This window comes from Indicator indicator, chromosome Z (assembly GCF_027791375.1).
Source record: "Indicator indicator isolate 239-I01 chromosome Z, UM_Iind_1.1, whole genome shotgun sequence".
NCBI lineage: Eukaryota > Metazoa > Chordata > Aves > Piciformes > Indicatoridae > Indicator > Indicator indicator.
In genome coordinates, this window is record NC_072053.1 from 68,426,610 (window position 1) to 68,442,290 (window position 15,681).

Below are 15,681 nucleotides of genomic sequence, written 5' to 3' on the forward strand. Positions count from 1 at the left end.
TCGATCCCTTTAGCAGGTGGCCAAGGTCCTGAAGTCTCTTTTGATTGATTGTGAGCCTCTCACTGCTGCATCATCACTACCCATCTGATCTGAAAAACCAGAAGTGGGTAACAGTCTGAAGGACTCATAAGGGTGGGAAGTTTACTTACGACATCCTTTACCCAGGCACCAGGGATACAGCAGACTTTTCTATTACGTGAGTTTGGTCTGTATATCAGACCCCATGCTCCCCTCAGCAGGTGGTTACCTACAACAATGACCCTTCGATTTTTCTTTTCAGCGTCAGTTTTTATGGCTGGTCTGAGGCTCATCAGACTTGGTGGCACTTCTGGCCCTTGTGGCACTTTTGGTCTTTGTGAGCCCTTGTCCTTGCTCACCACTAGTTCCTCCTGCAGAGCCTCATACCTGTTCTGCAAGGGCACTCTGGGTTGTGCGCTTCTTAAAGAAGCACATTTGCTCCATTTGTATGGTTTGTTTCATTGGGTAGCTACCTGTTCCTGTTGACCCTGCACATGTGAGTTGCTACAGTTACTGCAGAAGGGCTGGGGGGCCTTGATGATGAAAGGATATCAAATCCTCTGCTCAAGAAGAGTCAACTCCTATTCTGTATTTGTAAAGATCAATTTGTGAAAGTTAGCAATTTCCCTCTCACTCTCCCTAATGCTTCTTAACCTGCTCCCTGAGCTCCAACATTTCATCCTGAAACTCTGCCAACCAAATGAGCAGGTCAGAAACCTGCTCACACCCCACACACCCATAGTCAGTGTTGACTCCTGTTGCCTGTGAAAGGCTGTGGCATTTGTCACAACTTATGGTCTGGATGCCAGTACCCATTTTTGTGGGTGCAGAGAGCACAGTCTTCCTCCTCCGAGTGGCCACCATCGTGCCCTCAGTAAAAGTGAAGCACCTTGTGTCCTGCCCACACACCCTGCTTATGCCAACTACTCAGCTGACTCAGTCTCTATTTGTTCTCCCTGTGCCTGCTAGCCTGCCTGTACCAATGGCCGCTTGCTCCCAGGCGTCTGACCACACTCCCTCCCTCTCGTGCTCTGCTCGCTGGGTTCCAATGAGCAGAAAGGCTAGTTGCCTCGCAGCTTGCAGTCTGAGAGCCTCTTCTGGTTTTGCTGGGTTTAAAACTGACACGGCTTCTCCAGGAATGCCCCCAGCCACACCACCCTCTCAGGCACCCTAGGAGAAATGCCGAGTTGGGCTGGATCACCTCTCCCCCTCTCTCAGTCTCCCTGTCTCTGGGAGCCCTCTTTTCTCTTCTAAAGATCTCAGCAAGGCACAGAGCTAGCTTTTGTTTTGTCTCTCAGGTTTGTTCCTTTTTGCAGAAACAGGATGTCAAAAATTAATTAAAACTTTCATTTATCATAAAAATATCAAACTCATGACATGTCATATTATGTTAAAATGAATGAGTAGAAAGCTTTTATTTGCTTGCTTTCACTTCAACTTGAAGCAGGCCTCCCAAAAAGCAATGCCAGTTTATCAGCTGATGTAAACTAATTTGTATCATTCTGTATGTGGAAAAATTGTATAGCAGTCCTGAAATGTCATGCAACACAAGGCTCTATCTTGGCACACTGGTATAGAAATTAAAATAAAAAGGAAATTTATGTTTCCTGACCTATGGAATAAGTTGACTTTCCTAGGACAGCATTGAAAGGTCCAGATTTTCTGATTGATCTTCTCCATTTTGGTTTTATACTTCTGAAATAAATCTGAGCAGTAAAATCTGTTCAAATGCTCTTTTCTTTCTGCTCCCCTAGGATGGTGAGGTATTTTCCCATTTCTGCTATACAGGGAATACCCTGAGGCAGGCAACTTTGCCAACTGTGTAGCACTATGACAGGGATCGCCACTACGCTCCTGTACACCACAATTGAACTTGTTGTCTATCATTACCTGAGGAGATCTGCTTAAAGAGTGCTTGAAACCTGTTTCAAGTGGCACTACAGGAAGAGATAAGACAAATAATTCAATATGGAGTATGCATGGAGGATAGGGATCTGTGTAGATGTATTTCCACATTATGTCATTGACAATTGCAATGCCAAAGCCATGGAGATGCAAGAAAGATGACATGAAAGGTGGTGGAAAACTGTGCCAATATTCATCATGAACTACTTGAAGTGTTAAATTCCGCATTCGAACAAATATTTGAAAAAATAAAAAAAGCACCACTTGAACACATATCCAACTGTGTGAACCTCTGATAAGGAATGTGACCTGCTTTTATCCTCTTAACAGTGTTCAAAGTCAAGCTGCATTCAGCTTGACTAATGCTAAGGAGAATTCATGTAAATGGTTTATGAATTTTACATAAACTACTTCCTTCCACAGAGAATGATGTAGACAGGAACTGTCACTAGCAGAAAAAGACACCAAATGAGATGGCTGGAAAGGTTTTACAAGCAGGATAAATGAGACCAAAGTGTATTTCAGTAGTGCCTGCACGCAGACCTAAACCACTCCCTCCTGCAATAAACTCCATCCCTTCTAGTTTTTTTTAGGCACTACAGGACAATTTATTTTTCTTTTTTTCATATTCCCGTATGTATTGCTCTGAAGAAAAAGGAGCACAACTATGTGGAATTTCTTGGTGAGCAGTTGGGCAACTGCTTCTTCATCTCTTCCACATTCAGATGAGAATCCATCAAGTGCACCTTACGCACACAAATTCCTGCACCTTCTTCCTGATAGCCATGCTTATAAATCCCTCTCAGATTTAGCCTACGATTCCCTGGGATCCTCACATCTCTCCCTGTGATATAGCTGCCAGTTCACTTCTCCACTTTCTGTTGGAGAATTTGATTTTTGTCTCCTTAACTTCCCCTGCCTTCCTTAGTGATCAACTTTTTACTCCCTGTCACCGCAGACTGAAATAGGGGGTTATTTATTTGTGTATATTTTTTTTCCTAATGGATACTGGCAAACCCCAAAAGGTCACTAAACATGTAACAGTAAATACACCAAACAGCAGCAATCAACACAAGACACTGATGCAGTTCTGCTACTTATCTCTGATTATGTCAGCATCATCCATTGCTAATGGCCAGGAGAAAATATTTCACCCTTAGCCTGTACCCATTATTTCTCTCATTGCTGACTGTAGGTTCTCTGGCAAAGGCAAAAGTAACAAAATTAAAAGGTGAATTATCTTTATGTATGCTTTCCTCCTACCCTGTCACATGTGACACTAGCACAATATCACACACCTCTGGGAGGAAACTAATTTTAAAAATATGGGTTAAGTATGTAGACTACTGTAATTATTTGATGTATTGAGTATGTTATTAGATATTTATAAGGAATAAGTTAAAGTATGTAATGATGCATACCATGAATATATAATGCAATTACCTTTTTTTTGCTACAACTACAGTTAATCAAGTTTCACAATATAAGGAGAATTTCGGGTATCTAGAGTTTTAACAAATATTAATTGACCAAAACACAGCAGGCTCGAGTCTATGAACTTATTGATTCTATTAATTTACTTAAAAGAATGTGTCTAATGAAGAAACCAGAGTTATGCAAATCAGGGAAAGAAGTTGCTGAGATGCTGAGGTCTGCGTGTGACTGTGGCAAATGTATGTTTTAGTGATTTTTGTATGTTTTGCAGAAGGGGGTAGGTCTGTAACGTGAAAGGCTCTGAAGAAGGCAGCACAGACACAAAACCTTTTCAGACTTGACTAGCTTTCAGAGAGCATTACACAGCTTAACAAATCTTGCTCAATTTATGCTTTCAAGGTGTAAATGTGTCACCTGGGCTCCATCAATTTTCTTTCAGTTTAGCATGACCAGGATTAGATTTAACTTCCCTTTTTTAAATTGGCGTGCCCTGTGTTGCTGCAATTAAATTCTTTCTCTGCATTTACCTGGAAGTTTTCTACCTGGAGCTACTTCTTTCCCTGATTTGCGTATCTCTGGTTTCTTCATTAGATACATCCTTTTAATTAAATGAATAGAATCAATTAGTTCATAGACTCGAGCCGGCTGTGTTTTGGTCAATTAATATTTGTTAAAAGTCAAGATATCCAAAATAAAATAATGTATTATTATATCTCTAATGAAAGTGGATTAAAATCCCAGTGGATTGAATTTGCATAGAGTGAGGGTGGTGAAGACCTCACAGTGCTCTGCATGAGCTGGACCAGTGCTGACTGTCTTGGCATTGTAGTGCCCCTTGGATGTCCTTTGAGACCTCTCCAGACCCTTAACACAAATAACCTGCTTTTCACACCAGCACTTAGGGAGATGTTGTGATGCTGTAACACCTGTCTGCAGCACTGCAACACAATGATGGTACTGGCACAGAGAGCCTGATTGAGCAGCACCATCCCTACATCTGCTTCCACTTCTGAAGGATGACAAAGGCACTGGTGACCCCTCAAAGAACTACTGTCTTAGACCTGATTTACCTATAGAGGGATGTGCAGCACAGAACAAGAGGCCAAAATGTCACTCAGGGAAGTTTATCTGAAGTGACAAGAAAGCAAACCATTCCTTCTAGCGTTAACAAAAAGCAGAGGGTGAACCACAGTGATATTCCTGCTTTGTGGTCCCATTGTGTGAGACATAGAGAGGGCAGTAGTTTGTCCTGCATGTGAGATGCCTGAATCTGAGATAGATTTTGATGGTTTCTCACGTATGTGGCAGTGCAGGACATGCTGAGTACCTACTGCTTCTGTAGGCATGTCAGTAATAAAAGAAAAGCGAAGAAAAGTGTGGGGCACCTCCAGAAGGAAACAGAAAACCCCATTACCCAGGATGTGGAGAAGGCTGAGGTATTCAACAACATTTTTACTTCTATCTTCATTGGCAAGTGCTCCAGCCACAATGCTGAAGTTGCAGAAGGCAAAGACAGAGAGAATGGAGAATCACCCACTGTAGGAGATCAGGTTTGAGACTGTGTAAGGAACATGAAGGTGCACAAGTCCATGGGACTTGATGAGATACACCCATGGGTCCTTTGGGAACTGGTGAATGAAGTAGCTAATCCACTGTCCTTCATATTTGAGAAATAGTGGCAGGCCAGTTCCCACTAACTGGAAAAGGGGAAACAAAATAGACGTTTTTTAAAAATGTGAAAAGGAAGATGTGGGGAACTACAGGCCTGTCAATGCCACCTCTGTGCCCAGCAAGATTATAGAGCAGATCCTCTGAGAAGGCATGTGGAAAATAAGGAGGTGATTTACTAAGGGCAAGTCACATCTGACAAATTTGGTGGCCATCTAAGATGGGGTTACAACATAGATGATTAAGGGAAAAGAAACTGTTGTCATCTACCTGGACTCATGCAGAGAATTTAACACTGTCCTGACACCTGACACCTTTTTCTCTGAATTGGAGAGACATGGATTGAATGGATTAGCTGCACTGTCAAATTCCAAGAGTTGTGATTAATGGCTTGGTGTCCAAGTGGACAAGACCAGTGATGAGCAGCATTTCTTAGGAGTTGATATAGACACCAGCACTATTTAACATCTTTCTCAGAGATGTGGACAGTGTGATTGAGTGCGCTCATCTCAGAAAGTTGCTGATGAAACTTAGCTGTGTGGTGTGGTCAACACAATGGAGGTACAGAATGCCATTCAGAGGCACCCTGACAGGCTTGAGAGGTGGGCCTGAGTGAAACTCATGAAGTTCAACAAATATAAGGTCTGGCACATGGGTCTAAGCACAAATAGAGACTGGGTGACTAATGGACTAAGAGCAGCCCTGCAGAGAAAGAGTTGGGGGTGTTCATTGACAAGAAGCTCAACTTGACCTGGCAATGCGCATTTGCAGCCCAGACGGCCAACTGTAACATGCATCAAAAGGAGTATGGCCTGAAGGTTGAGGGAGGTGATTCTCCCCCTCTACTCTGCTCTGGTGAGACCCCAGCTGGAGTACTGCATCCACCTTTGGGTCTCCTAATATAAAAGGGACATGGACCTGCTCGAGTGAGTTCAGAGGAGGCCCATAAAGATGATCAGAGGGCTGGAACAACTGTCCTATGAATATAGGTGGAGAGAGTTGGGGTTGTTCAACTTGGAGAAGAGAAGGGTCCAAAAAGACCATATAGCAGCCTTCCAGTACCTACAGGGTACCTACAAGAAAGCTGTGGAGGTACTATTTACAAACATATGTAACACTAGCACAAGGGGCAATGGTTTTAAACTAGATCAGGGTAGGATTAGATTGGATGTTAGGAAGAAGTTCTTTACCATGAGGGTGGTGAAACATTGGAATAGGTTGCACAGGGGCATGCTGGCAGCTGCTGGAGGGCTGGAGAACAGCTTTCCCATTGATAACTGCCATTTCCAACTCAACCTCAGAACAAGGAACATTCCTCATCAGGGAGAATATGCATCTCAAAAAGAGCAGAGAACATGGGCTTCTGCTGTTCCTTTACATCTGCATTTAATAAAGATGAGGATAAGCCTGGGCTGGCAGAGGGGAAGAGGACAGGACTTGGCATATGGCCAGAGAAGCTTACCTTGTTAACAGATTTACACCTCTTCTTTAGATGCCTGCTCTATAGTCCTCACTCTTACCAGCAGATCCTCACTCTGCAGAAGGAAGTTGTTTGACGTTGCAGTTTGTTTACACTGAAAACAAATGTCAAGGCATGGAGCCATCAGAAAATGTTGGTGGTATTATGACCTACATAGGAAGATATCTATAGCAACTGGGAAGCCACAGAGGTCGCATGTTATCACCACTCTCCAAGATGCACTCTGGCCACACACAGGGAATTATATATAGAGCTACATATAAAAATACCGAAGAGCTCTGTGGCTGTGTTGATAATCTTCATTCAGACGTATCTCTAGCAAAATCCTGTCCACCCCAGCAGAGAGTTGTGTATTTCAGAAGCTACTTCAGCCAGCACCACCCAAGGACAGCTGATCTTTAAAGCATACACACTAGAGTACAAACATGACCATTCCTTCTAAGACTTCTGATTTCCTCTAAAGTGCTATTTATAGAAACATCCTTCCCATTCCTAAGAGATCAGCACTACATGAAGAAGTCCTAGCAGCAAAACTCCTTATTTTAAGAATTTGCAGGGTGGAGAGGAGAGGGATTAAAAATGTACAGATATAAAGTAGAAATAAAGAACTGTAAAAAATAGTCCAGAAGGGTCCATAAGACCTTGAGTCCTCTGAAGTGCCCCAAAACAGAAACAGCTGTCCCTGCCTTGATCCCAGAAATTTTTAGTCTAAAGTGCTGTAAAAGGCAGTAGGTTTACACAGATGCATTTTAGCATGGTGCTTCTTGCCAATAAATCTGAAGTTAAAGGAGGTTTTACTGGAATAATAAGCAGCACAAAGGTTTGATCCGTGATTAAAATGTCATTTGGTAAAGTGAGACTATTTTGGTAAGGCATGGTCATAATTTAAAGAAGGTTGCTAAATGAAGACTCCCAGACAGCATAACAGCAAATAAACATAGCTCTGCACTTAAGGAGACCTTTAAATTATCCAAAGGCAACATGCAATTTCAACAGCAGTCCTGCATATTTAGCTTACTAGGCAGCGTGAGCACCACTGCTTTCCCGCAAGCACTCAGGAAGGTGATGAACAGAAAGCTGTGCTTTGACTCCTATTCTGTCATTTTCACGTTAGCTTGTAGCAAAGGGGACATAGGGAGAGATCTGGATAGACACATAGGGATGGCTTTTACAGAAACATCTTCATGAAGGCCTCTGTGCTCTCCTAGTCTGTAAGCATGCTAGATGGTTGGTTTAACTGCTGCATAGGGTAGCCAGTTCTGGTTATCATCACTGTTACAACTTAACGTGTAAGTCACCTTCACACAGTTTAGCTTTGATTAAACCTATCAAAATCCATGCTTCCATCTGGGTATCTTCCTCCTTTAATTTTTGAGTTTAACATAAACAATCTAATCTGGCAACGCAATCTAATCTTTCCTTACTGCAGACATTTCCCACACCATGCACACTTTGAAATTCTAAAAGTGTGTAAGAGCAGATTTTCCACACACAGTTTCCTCTTCCTTGATGAACTTCTCTGTTTCATATTTCATTGAGAGGTAGCACTATTTCCTTCCTTGTGATCACAGAACCACAGAATTGTCAGGGTTGGAAGGGACCTCAAGGATCATCTAGTTCCAACCCTCCTGCCATGGGACACTTTCCAGATCAGGCTGCCCAGAGTCATATCCAGCCTGGCCGTAGAAACTTCCAGGGATAGGGCTTCTACTTTCCCTGGGCAACCTGTTTCAGTATCTTACCACCCTTATGAGGAAGAACTTCTTCCTAACTTCTAATATAAATCTACCCTCCTCTAGCTTGGATCTATTCCCCCCAGTCTTGTCACTACCTAACATCCTAAAAAGTGCCTCCCCAGCCTTCTTGTAGGCCCCCTGCAGATACTGGAAGACCACAATAAGGTCACCTTGGAGCCTTCTCCTCTCCAAACTCAACTCCAGTTTCTCAGCTTGTCCTCACAGGAGAGGTGCTCCAGAGCTCTGATCATCCTTGTGACCCTTCTCTGGACACGTTCCAGCACAACCATATCCTTCTTGCAATAGGGGCTCCAGAACTGGACACAGTACTCCAGGTGGGGTCCCATGAGAGCAGTATAGAGAGGGAGAATCACGTCTTTCAACATGCTGGCACACTTCTCTTGATGCAACCCAGGATATGGTTAGCATTCTGGGCTGCAAGCGCACACTGGTGGCTCATGTTGAGCTTCTTATTCACCAGCACCCCAAAGTTTCTCTCAAGCCAGTCACTGCCCAGCCTGTATCAGTGCCTGGAATTGCTCCAACGCAGATGCAGGATCCTGCACTTGGTCTTGTCGAACCACATGAGGTTGGCATGGGTCCATGTCTCCAGCCTGTCAAGGTCCCTCTGAATGGCATCCCTTACCTTCAGCATGTCAGCCACACCACGCAGCTTGGTGGTGTTGGTGAACTTGCTGAGGATGCACTCAATGCCACTGTTGATGTCACTGATGAAGATGTTAGATAAGATCAGTCCCAGTACTGATCCTTGGGGGACTTCACTTGTCACTGGCCTCCACTTGGACATGGACCCATTGACAGCCACTCTTTGGGTGTGGCCACCAAGCCAGTGGTCCATCCACCAAGTGGTCCATCCACCAAGCCCATATTTTACCAGCTTGGAGATCAGGATGTCATGTGAGACAGTGTCAAAGGCCTTGTTCAGGGGCTTGACATCAGGGGCTCTCCCCTTGTCTATTGATGTTGTGACCTTGTCACAGAAGGCCACCAGGTTTGTCAGGCACAAAGTTTGCCACTTTAGCAAAGCTGTGTTGATTGTACCAAATCATCTCTTCATTATTCTTCTGTGTCAGAAGTGCTGCTAGAAGGACCTGTTCCATGATCTTACCGGGCAGAGAGGTGAGAGTGGCTGGCTTATAGTTCCCTGGATCATCCTTCTTTCCCTTTTTGAAAATGGGAGTTATGTTTCCACTTTTCCAGTCAATGGGGACTTACCCAGACTGCCATGACTTTTGAAATATAATAGAGAGGGTTTAGTGACTTCGTCTGCCAACTCCCTCAGTACCCATTCATGCATCCCATCAGATCCCATGGACTCTCAACCTCTTCAGATGGTCATGAACCTGATCTCACTTACAATGGGCAGTTCTTTCTTCCAGCCCCTGTCATTATCTTCTGCGATTTCAGGAGTGTGTCTGGAGCCCTTGCCAGTGAACACTGAGATAAAAAGTTGTTGAGAACCTTGACCTTCTCTGTATCACTTGTCACCAGTTCTCCCATTTCCTCTCTGAGGGGGCCTACACCTTCCTTAGCCTTCCTTTTGCAATTAGCGTACTTACAGAAACTTCTGCTGTTCCCCTTGATCTCCCTGGCTTGGGAAATCTGCTTGGCTTCCAGCAGTAATAGCTACTTCCGTCCAGTCCCTTTCTCAAGTATAGAGTCTGTATCTACAGATGGGCATTTTAAAGGATGTCCTCACAATGCACTTATCAGATAAAGCACTTTGCTTGTGCCTCAGAAATAAAGCAATAGTGTAGGCGTTTGATGCCTTTGTTGGGTTCAGCTAGAGAACCTTTGGACATTAGCATTTTCTGCACCCTTGAGAAGATGCAGTGTGGGCAGTTGTTTATCCAGCACATCTGACTGGCTTGCAATAAAACCCATCCCAGAAGAGCTACATCTCACAAGGAATAATAGAATTTTCCCCTTTCCCCTTTACATTCAGAAACTAATCAAATAAAGACCAGGAAGACAAAGGCTTTAAAGCGGTGGGCTAAAAGTGTAAATCTATGGCATACTGTAACCACTCAGTGATGTATTATTTAGTGGAGCAATTTAATAATAATTTTGTATAAAGATAACGAGACTTTTTTCTCCTTCACGTAGTGCTTGTCTAATCGAGCATAGTGTGAGCCCAGTTGCCATGATGTTTTACATCCTCAATCATATGGCAAAGCCATTTAATTTATTAATTTCTTATTCAAGTTCAGCCTCAGCAATGTAAAGCTGTGGTTAACAGGGAAGTATTACAGGTGGATACTACTCACATAGTTTGCATTCTCTAGCTACATTTATATTTCACAGTTTAACTGCTACCTGCCTTTAGAGGTCTCCATTTCAAAACTGATTTTAGGTTATAAACTTATCTGTGAAATTGTTGTCCATTGATTTATCATTAAACATGTTTCTTGTCAGAAGAAAAACGGGAGCAGTAACACAATCCAGCATTAACTACACAATCAGAATCAAAATGTCTGCTATGCAGGAATGTTTGGTGTTCACCATTTGTTTGCTCAGCACCAACTAGTGCATTAATTCTCTATCTCATGCATGCAAAGTTGGTTGTTAGCACAGATTTTTGCCAACTTAAAAAGAAGATTAAAGATTTCAAACCAATTAACATAATTAGACTCCAAGCGTGGGGTGAAGGTATATATATTTTGCTGGAATCAGAACAAACTTTGGAATTAATAGGAAACTAATACTCCTCCTGCAACCTTTAGAATAAACAGTAACTCCACTGTAAAACCTCAGCCTGAAAAAAAAAAGTCTTGTTAGGCTGGGGAAAGAAGTAATAATAAAAAAGCTGTAGAATAACTGAGGGCCAAGGAGATGTAAAATATAAAACCTATATTAAACAACCTAAGGTAGCTTACAGATACAGCAAGAAAGAAAGCAAGAAATATTGGCTGCTTTTCAAAGCAGAACACTTAAATTACTCGCCAAGAGAAATGAACTCCTTATTCACACAAGGTGATTTTTCACTGTTGCCCTCTTGTCTTGTTTTCTGCCCTGACATTTCTCTGTGATGAGAACCTGGCCACAGATACAGAAACTCAAACTATCATTCAAGTTTTTGCAGTTACGGATTTGCTCCACAACAATCAAATACAAAATTCCTCCTGAAGCCAAGTAAGAAAGTATCAGTATTTGGGCTGTTTCCTAGCAGACATGTACAGAATCTTATTAGACTCTTTGAAATTCAAAGCTATTTCATCTAACAAGGGATGCTGCTAAATGCTAAAACAACTTGTAAACAGTTCTCCAGCAAGGCAGAAAGGAACAGATAGGGATGAATAGCTACAACTTCTCATGTTCAGTGTAATATCATGTTTCATGGCTTGCTTTGAGTTGAAAGAGACCCTGAAAGGTCATCTTGTCCAGCCTCTTTGCAGTGAGCAGGGACACCTCCAAGCAGATCAGGCTGCCCAAGGCCACATCAAGTCTGGTCTTGAATGTCTCTAACAATGGGGCACCAACCACATCCCTAAGCAACCTGTTCCAGTGTTGCAGCACTCTCATCATAAACAACTTCCTCCTTATGTCTACCCCAAATCTACCCTGCTCCACTTTTAAAACTATTGCCCCTCATCCTGTCACTACAAGCTGTTCTAAAGAGTCCCTCTCCAGCCTTCTTATAGGTACCCTTCAGAAACTGAAATGTAGCTATAAGGTCCTCCCAGAGCCATCTCTTCTCCAGGCTGAACGGCTGTCATGGTCCAACAGCAGGTAATTTGGCAGAAGTTAAACTCCCTTGTGTTCCAGTTTGTCCTCAGATATTAGATGGGCTAGCGGTTGCTGAGCTTAACTCCCAACTGGACCTTTAATGTGACTAACTTAAAACTCCTGGGAACAGAATCAATACTCAGAGTCAGGTGCCAATCTGGTTTATTTGACAGGCTGCAGAGATAAATACTGCAGTGGTCAAGTGGGGAGGACATGAATAGGAATGGCAAGCGGGGTCAGGCAGGACGGCAGCTTTCTCTCTCTGTGGCAGGCAGGGAAGCAGGTAGGCAGGCAGCACAGCTGTTCTCGACAGTCCTGGTCTCTAGCCACTGACTTCTCAGCCACCAATTCTTCACATGCGGCTCCCTCACAAAACGGCTTTCCCCTAGCAGTGGCTCCTCATGACAGGCAGTGACCATCCCCCACCCCCACACCGATCCTCAAGCATATGACAACCAAGCAGTTCTCAAGCATTTCCCCAGCAGCTCCTCTAGGCTGCCATACTGTGACGCCCTCTACAGTTTCACACTGTAGCTAACGGTAGCGACCCACCCTGATTCGACAGTGCACCACATGCCTGATACAACTGCGTCTCTGAGTCTGTAAACCGCGTGTCTTCGCTGCCACCAGGGAGTCCCCAGGGTTCTGAAGTCCCGCCAGGGAGCGCTCCAGGCCCCAAAGCCCCTCGGTCGACCACAGTGGGGAAAATGCCAAGCTCTCCATATCCCAAACAATCCACCCAACAGTGTTGAGCCACATATATAATGGTTTCTGGTCCTTCACAATAGCCCTAACTCTCTGAGCCTGTCTTCATAGGAGAGATACTCCAGCCCTCTAATCATCTTTGTGGCTCTCCTCTGGACTTGCTCCAGCAAGTCCATGTCCTTGTGTTGCGTGCTCCAGAACTGGACACAGTACTACGGATGAAGTCACATCAGAACAGAATTCCAAAATCTCCCCTACTCTACCATGTTAATTTGTGCCCACCGTCTTACATCAAGGCAAAGTAAATACTGTGCTATTTAGAATGATTTTTACCTCAAGTTGATTTTTAATAGATTCTCAGCTAGGTAGACTCCCATGACCTGAGAATCTTCTGTTCAGAGTAATCGCAAGACTTCACTAAGCCCCTCCAAGGAAATGGATTCTCACAGGAACTGCTGTAGCACACCTCTAGCCTAGTAGTTCCTCTCCCTTAGTATTTTTATTTGCAGCTGAATTTCCAGTCATCTCACTTCACTCTGTCATGTTGCTTGAGTCAGTACCTCCCTCTTACTCTTGCTCCCTAATCCATACACTCACCCCTAGGCAGCTCAAAGCCTTTCCACCATTTTGGTTCCCCTCTTACTCCATATTCCCGTCTTTTCTCTTGCATCCATCCTCATCTCCCAGTTTTAATATTCTTACTCTGCACCTACTCAAGCACCTCATTTCCCCTCCCCAATACTACCCCTACAGTTTCTTTGCTTCCATTCCAGACTTGCTCTTCTTCCAGCTATGCAGCCTCTCCTCCCGCAAGGGGACATGTCTAGCCCACACATTACTTCCAAGGCCTGCCCCATGCTCCTCTGCTTTTTTCAAGCAGATCACCAACAACAACATCGTTTCCCATGCTACCATGGAAATTAATCTGCTTACAGAAATAAAAACAATTTAAGTAGAAAGGCTACTACATGTTTGGTCACTGGGATTGTTCTGGTAGCCTGAGGATGCCCATCAGATCTTTGACTGTGATAGACCCTTTAACTTCCACTGCATTGCAAAACCAGAACCATGGTTACTCCTGAAGCTCTTTTTGCTGACTGAAAGGGTCTATATCCAAGCACTTTGGGCTGGCAGTAGTAAATGATGTGTTTAGTGGCACCTGAGAGATCTTCAATTATCTGTGCTTTTAAGACCTTTAGAAAAACAAATGTGCCTTAATGAGGGGGAAGCAGATACACATCCTGGTTTTACTATATGTTACCTGAAACGCACAGATTGGTCTGCCATAAAAGCAATAGATGCAAAGTTATTTGCTTTGATTAACATTTCAAGCACACAAAAGGAAGGTGCCACTACTACATAAGCTGAGAACATTCATCATCTATTAGTAAACCACCATCGCCTATTTAAAGCTCAGTGTTTCATCTTTTACACAGAATGGTTAAGAAACTCAGATTTTTTTCATGCCATAAGGGAATAGGTAAAAAAAAAAGTGCAGTTGTATTGCAAATGCTTGCCTTCAGAAGCAGGAATATGTCTTACAGCCATACATCAACACACCACACTTATTTTACATGACAGGCATTCAGATGAAAACTTTGGCTAGCAATCCACTGCCTCTGTGTAGAAGCTAATTGGAAGAATTGTGAAACCTAATTAGCAAAGCCATACAACTTTGGAAGTCTGGTATCTTGAACAAAATAATTTTATTTTTTTTTAAATTTATTAGCAAGGTTCATGGAATCTGAAAGTAGACAAAAAAGGTAACTTTTAACTGAGACAATATGGGAGATTCTCTACCCAAAAATATATCAAACAGATAATAAAGAACTCCAAGATACTGTGCTATACTGTATGATATGTAAACAGATTCTGAAAATACTTTCCATTATGTACTTTTACACAGTATGCACGATTTGAAGAAAAAAACAAACCAAAAATGTCTAAATGCCTCAAGGGGGTTCTCCGAAGTAAAGCCACTGGAAAAGCCATTTACAGTTCGCAGTGACGAATTTCTACATAATCAAAATATCTCCATTTTTCACTCCTTTTTTCACGATGCAGAATAATCTGCTGAAGGCAATTCCCTACAGAAGTGATGTCAGCAACATAGATCTGATTGTGAGACTCCAGCACTTAAAAGAGCACATTGGTTATACATGGCTTTTAACCTTGGGCTACCATTATGCTGCCAGAACAAAATTCAAGTCTACATCAGTCATGTAGAGAGGCCTGTGTTGTCTGATCTTGGCTTACAGTCCTTGTTTTCCACATCTGATGAAGCTGGTGAAGGCGCACTGAGGCTCTTGTGCTCACATTCAGGGCGGGATCAACTTCGCAAATACCAGGTTCTCCCATTAATGACAATCCACAGATCCCAAAGTAGGTGTGCAAAGCATCTAAAAGAAAGGCAGAAAAGGAAAATTGTATCAAGCTGTTGTAGTGAAATATTCTCAGACTCCCAACACCCCTGAATAATTACAGCCAAGTAAAACAAACAGGTGTTACATTTTAAATTTGACTTTTGACAGAAGCAATCAATGTCTGCCCAAAGCCATTAGTGTGAACTGGCAGTTGACAATCTCTACTCTAGTTTTGAACAGTTTTTGCCCAGTACTTTAGTTCTGAGATCTCAGGCCAACCACCAAAAGAATTTGAGTATCTGGAAATAATTTTGTCCACAAGCCAATTTTTTTTTTCTCCAAACATGACTTATTTCTTTTCCGTATTACTTGGAATCACAGAAAGGTTTGGGTTGGAAGGGACTTCCAAAGATCATCTTGTCCACCCTCCTGCAGTGAGCAGGCACATCCTCCTGATCAGGTTGCTCAGAATCTTGTTGAGCCTAACCCTGAATATTTCCAGGTATGGGGCCTCAACTACCTCCCTGGGCAACCTGTTCCAGTGTTTCATCACCGTCATGGTAAAGAACTTCCTCCTAATGTCCAACCTAAATCTGCTCTTCTCTAATTTCAAACCATTGCTGCT

The 15,681-nt window shown here is 43.0% G+C and overlaps 1 protein-coding gene across 1 annotated transcript in view; it reads right to left on the reverse strand.

The window, feature by feature from the left end:
• Positions 1-14,731: 14,731 nt before the first annotated feature.
• PGGT1B (protein geranylgeranyltransferase type I subunit beta) overlaps positions 14,732-15,681 on the reverse strand; it is a 46,030-nt gene continuing 45,080 nt past the window's right edge. Inside the window, exon 8 of the mRNA XM_054398262.1 lies at positions 14,732-15,092. Coding sequence (XP_054254237.1) covers positions 14,908-15,092 — 185 coding nt within the window. The 3' untranslated portion in view covers positions 14,732-14,907. The remainder of the gene's footprint in view (positions 15,093-15,681) is intronic.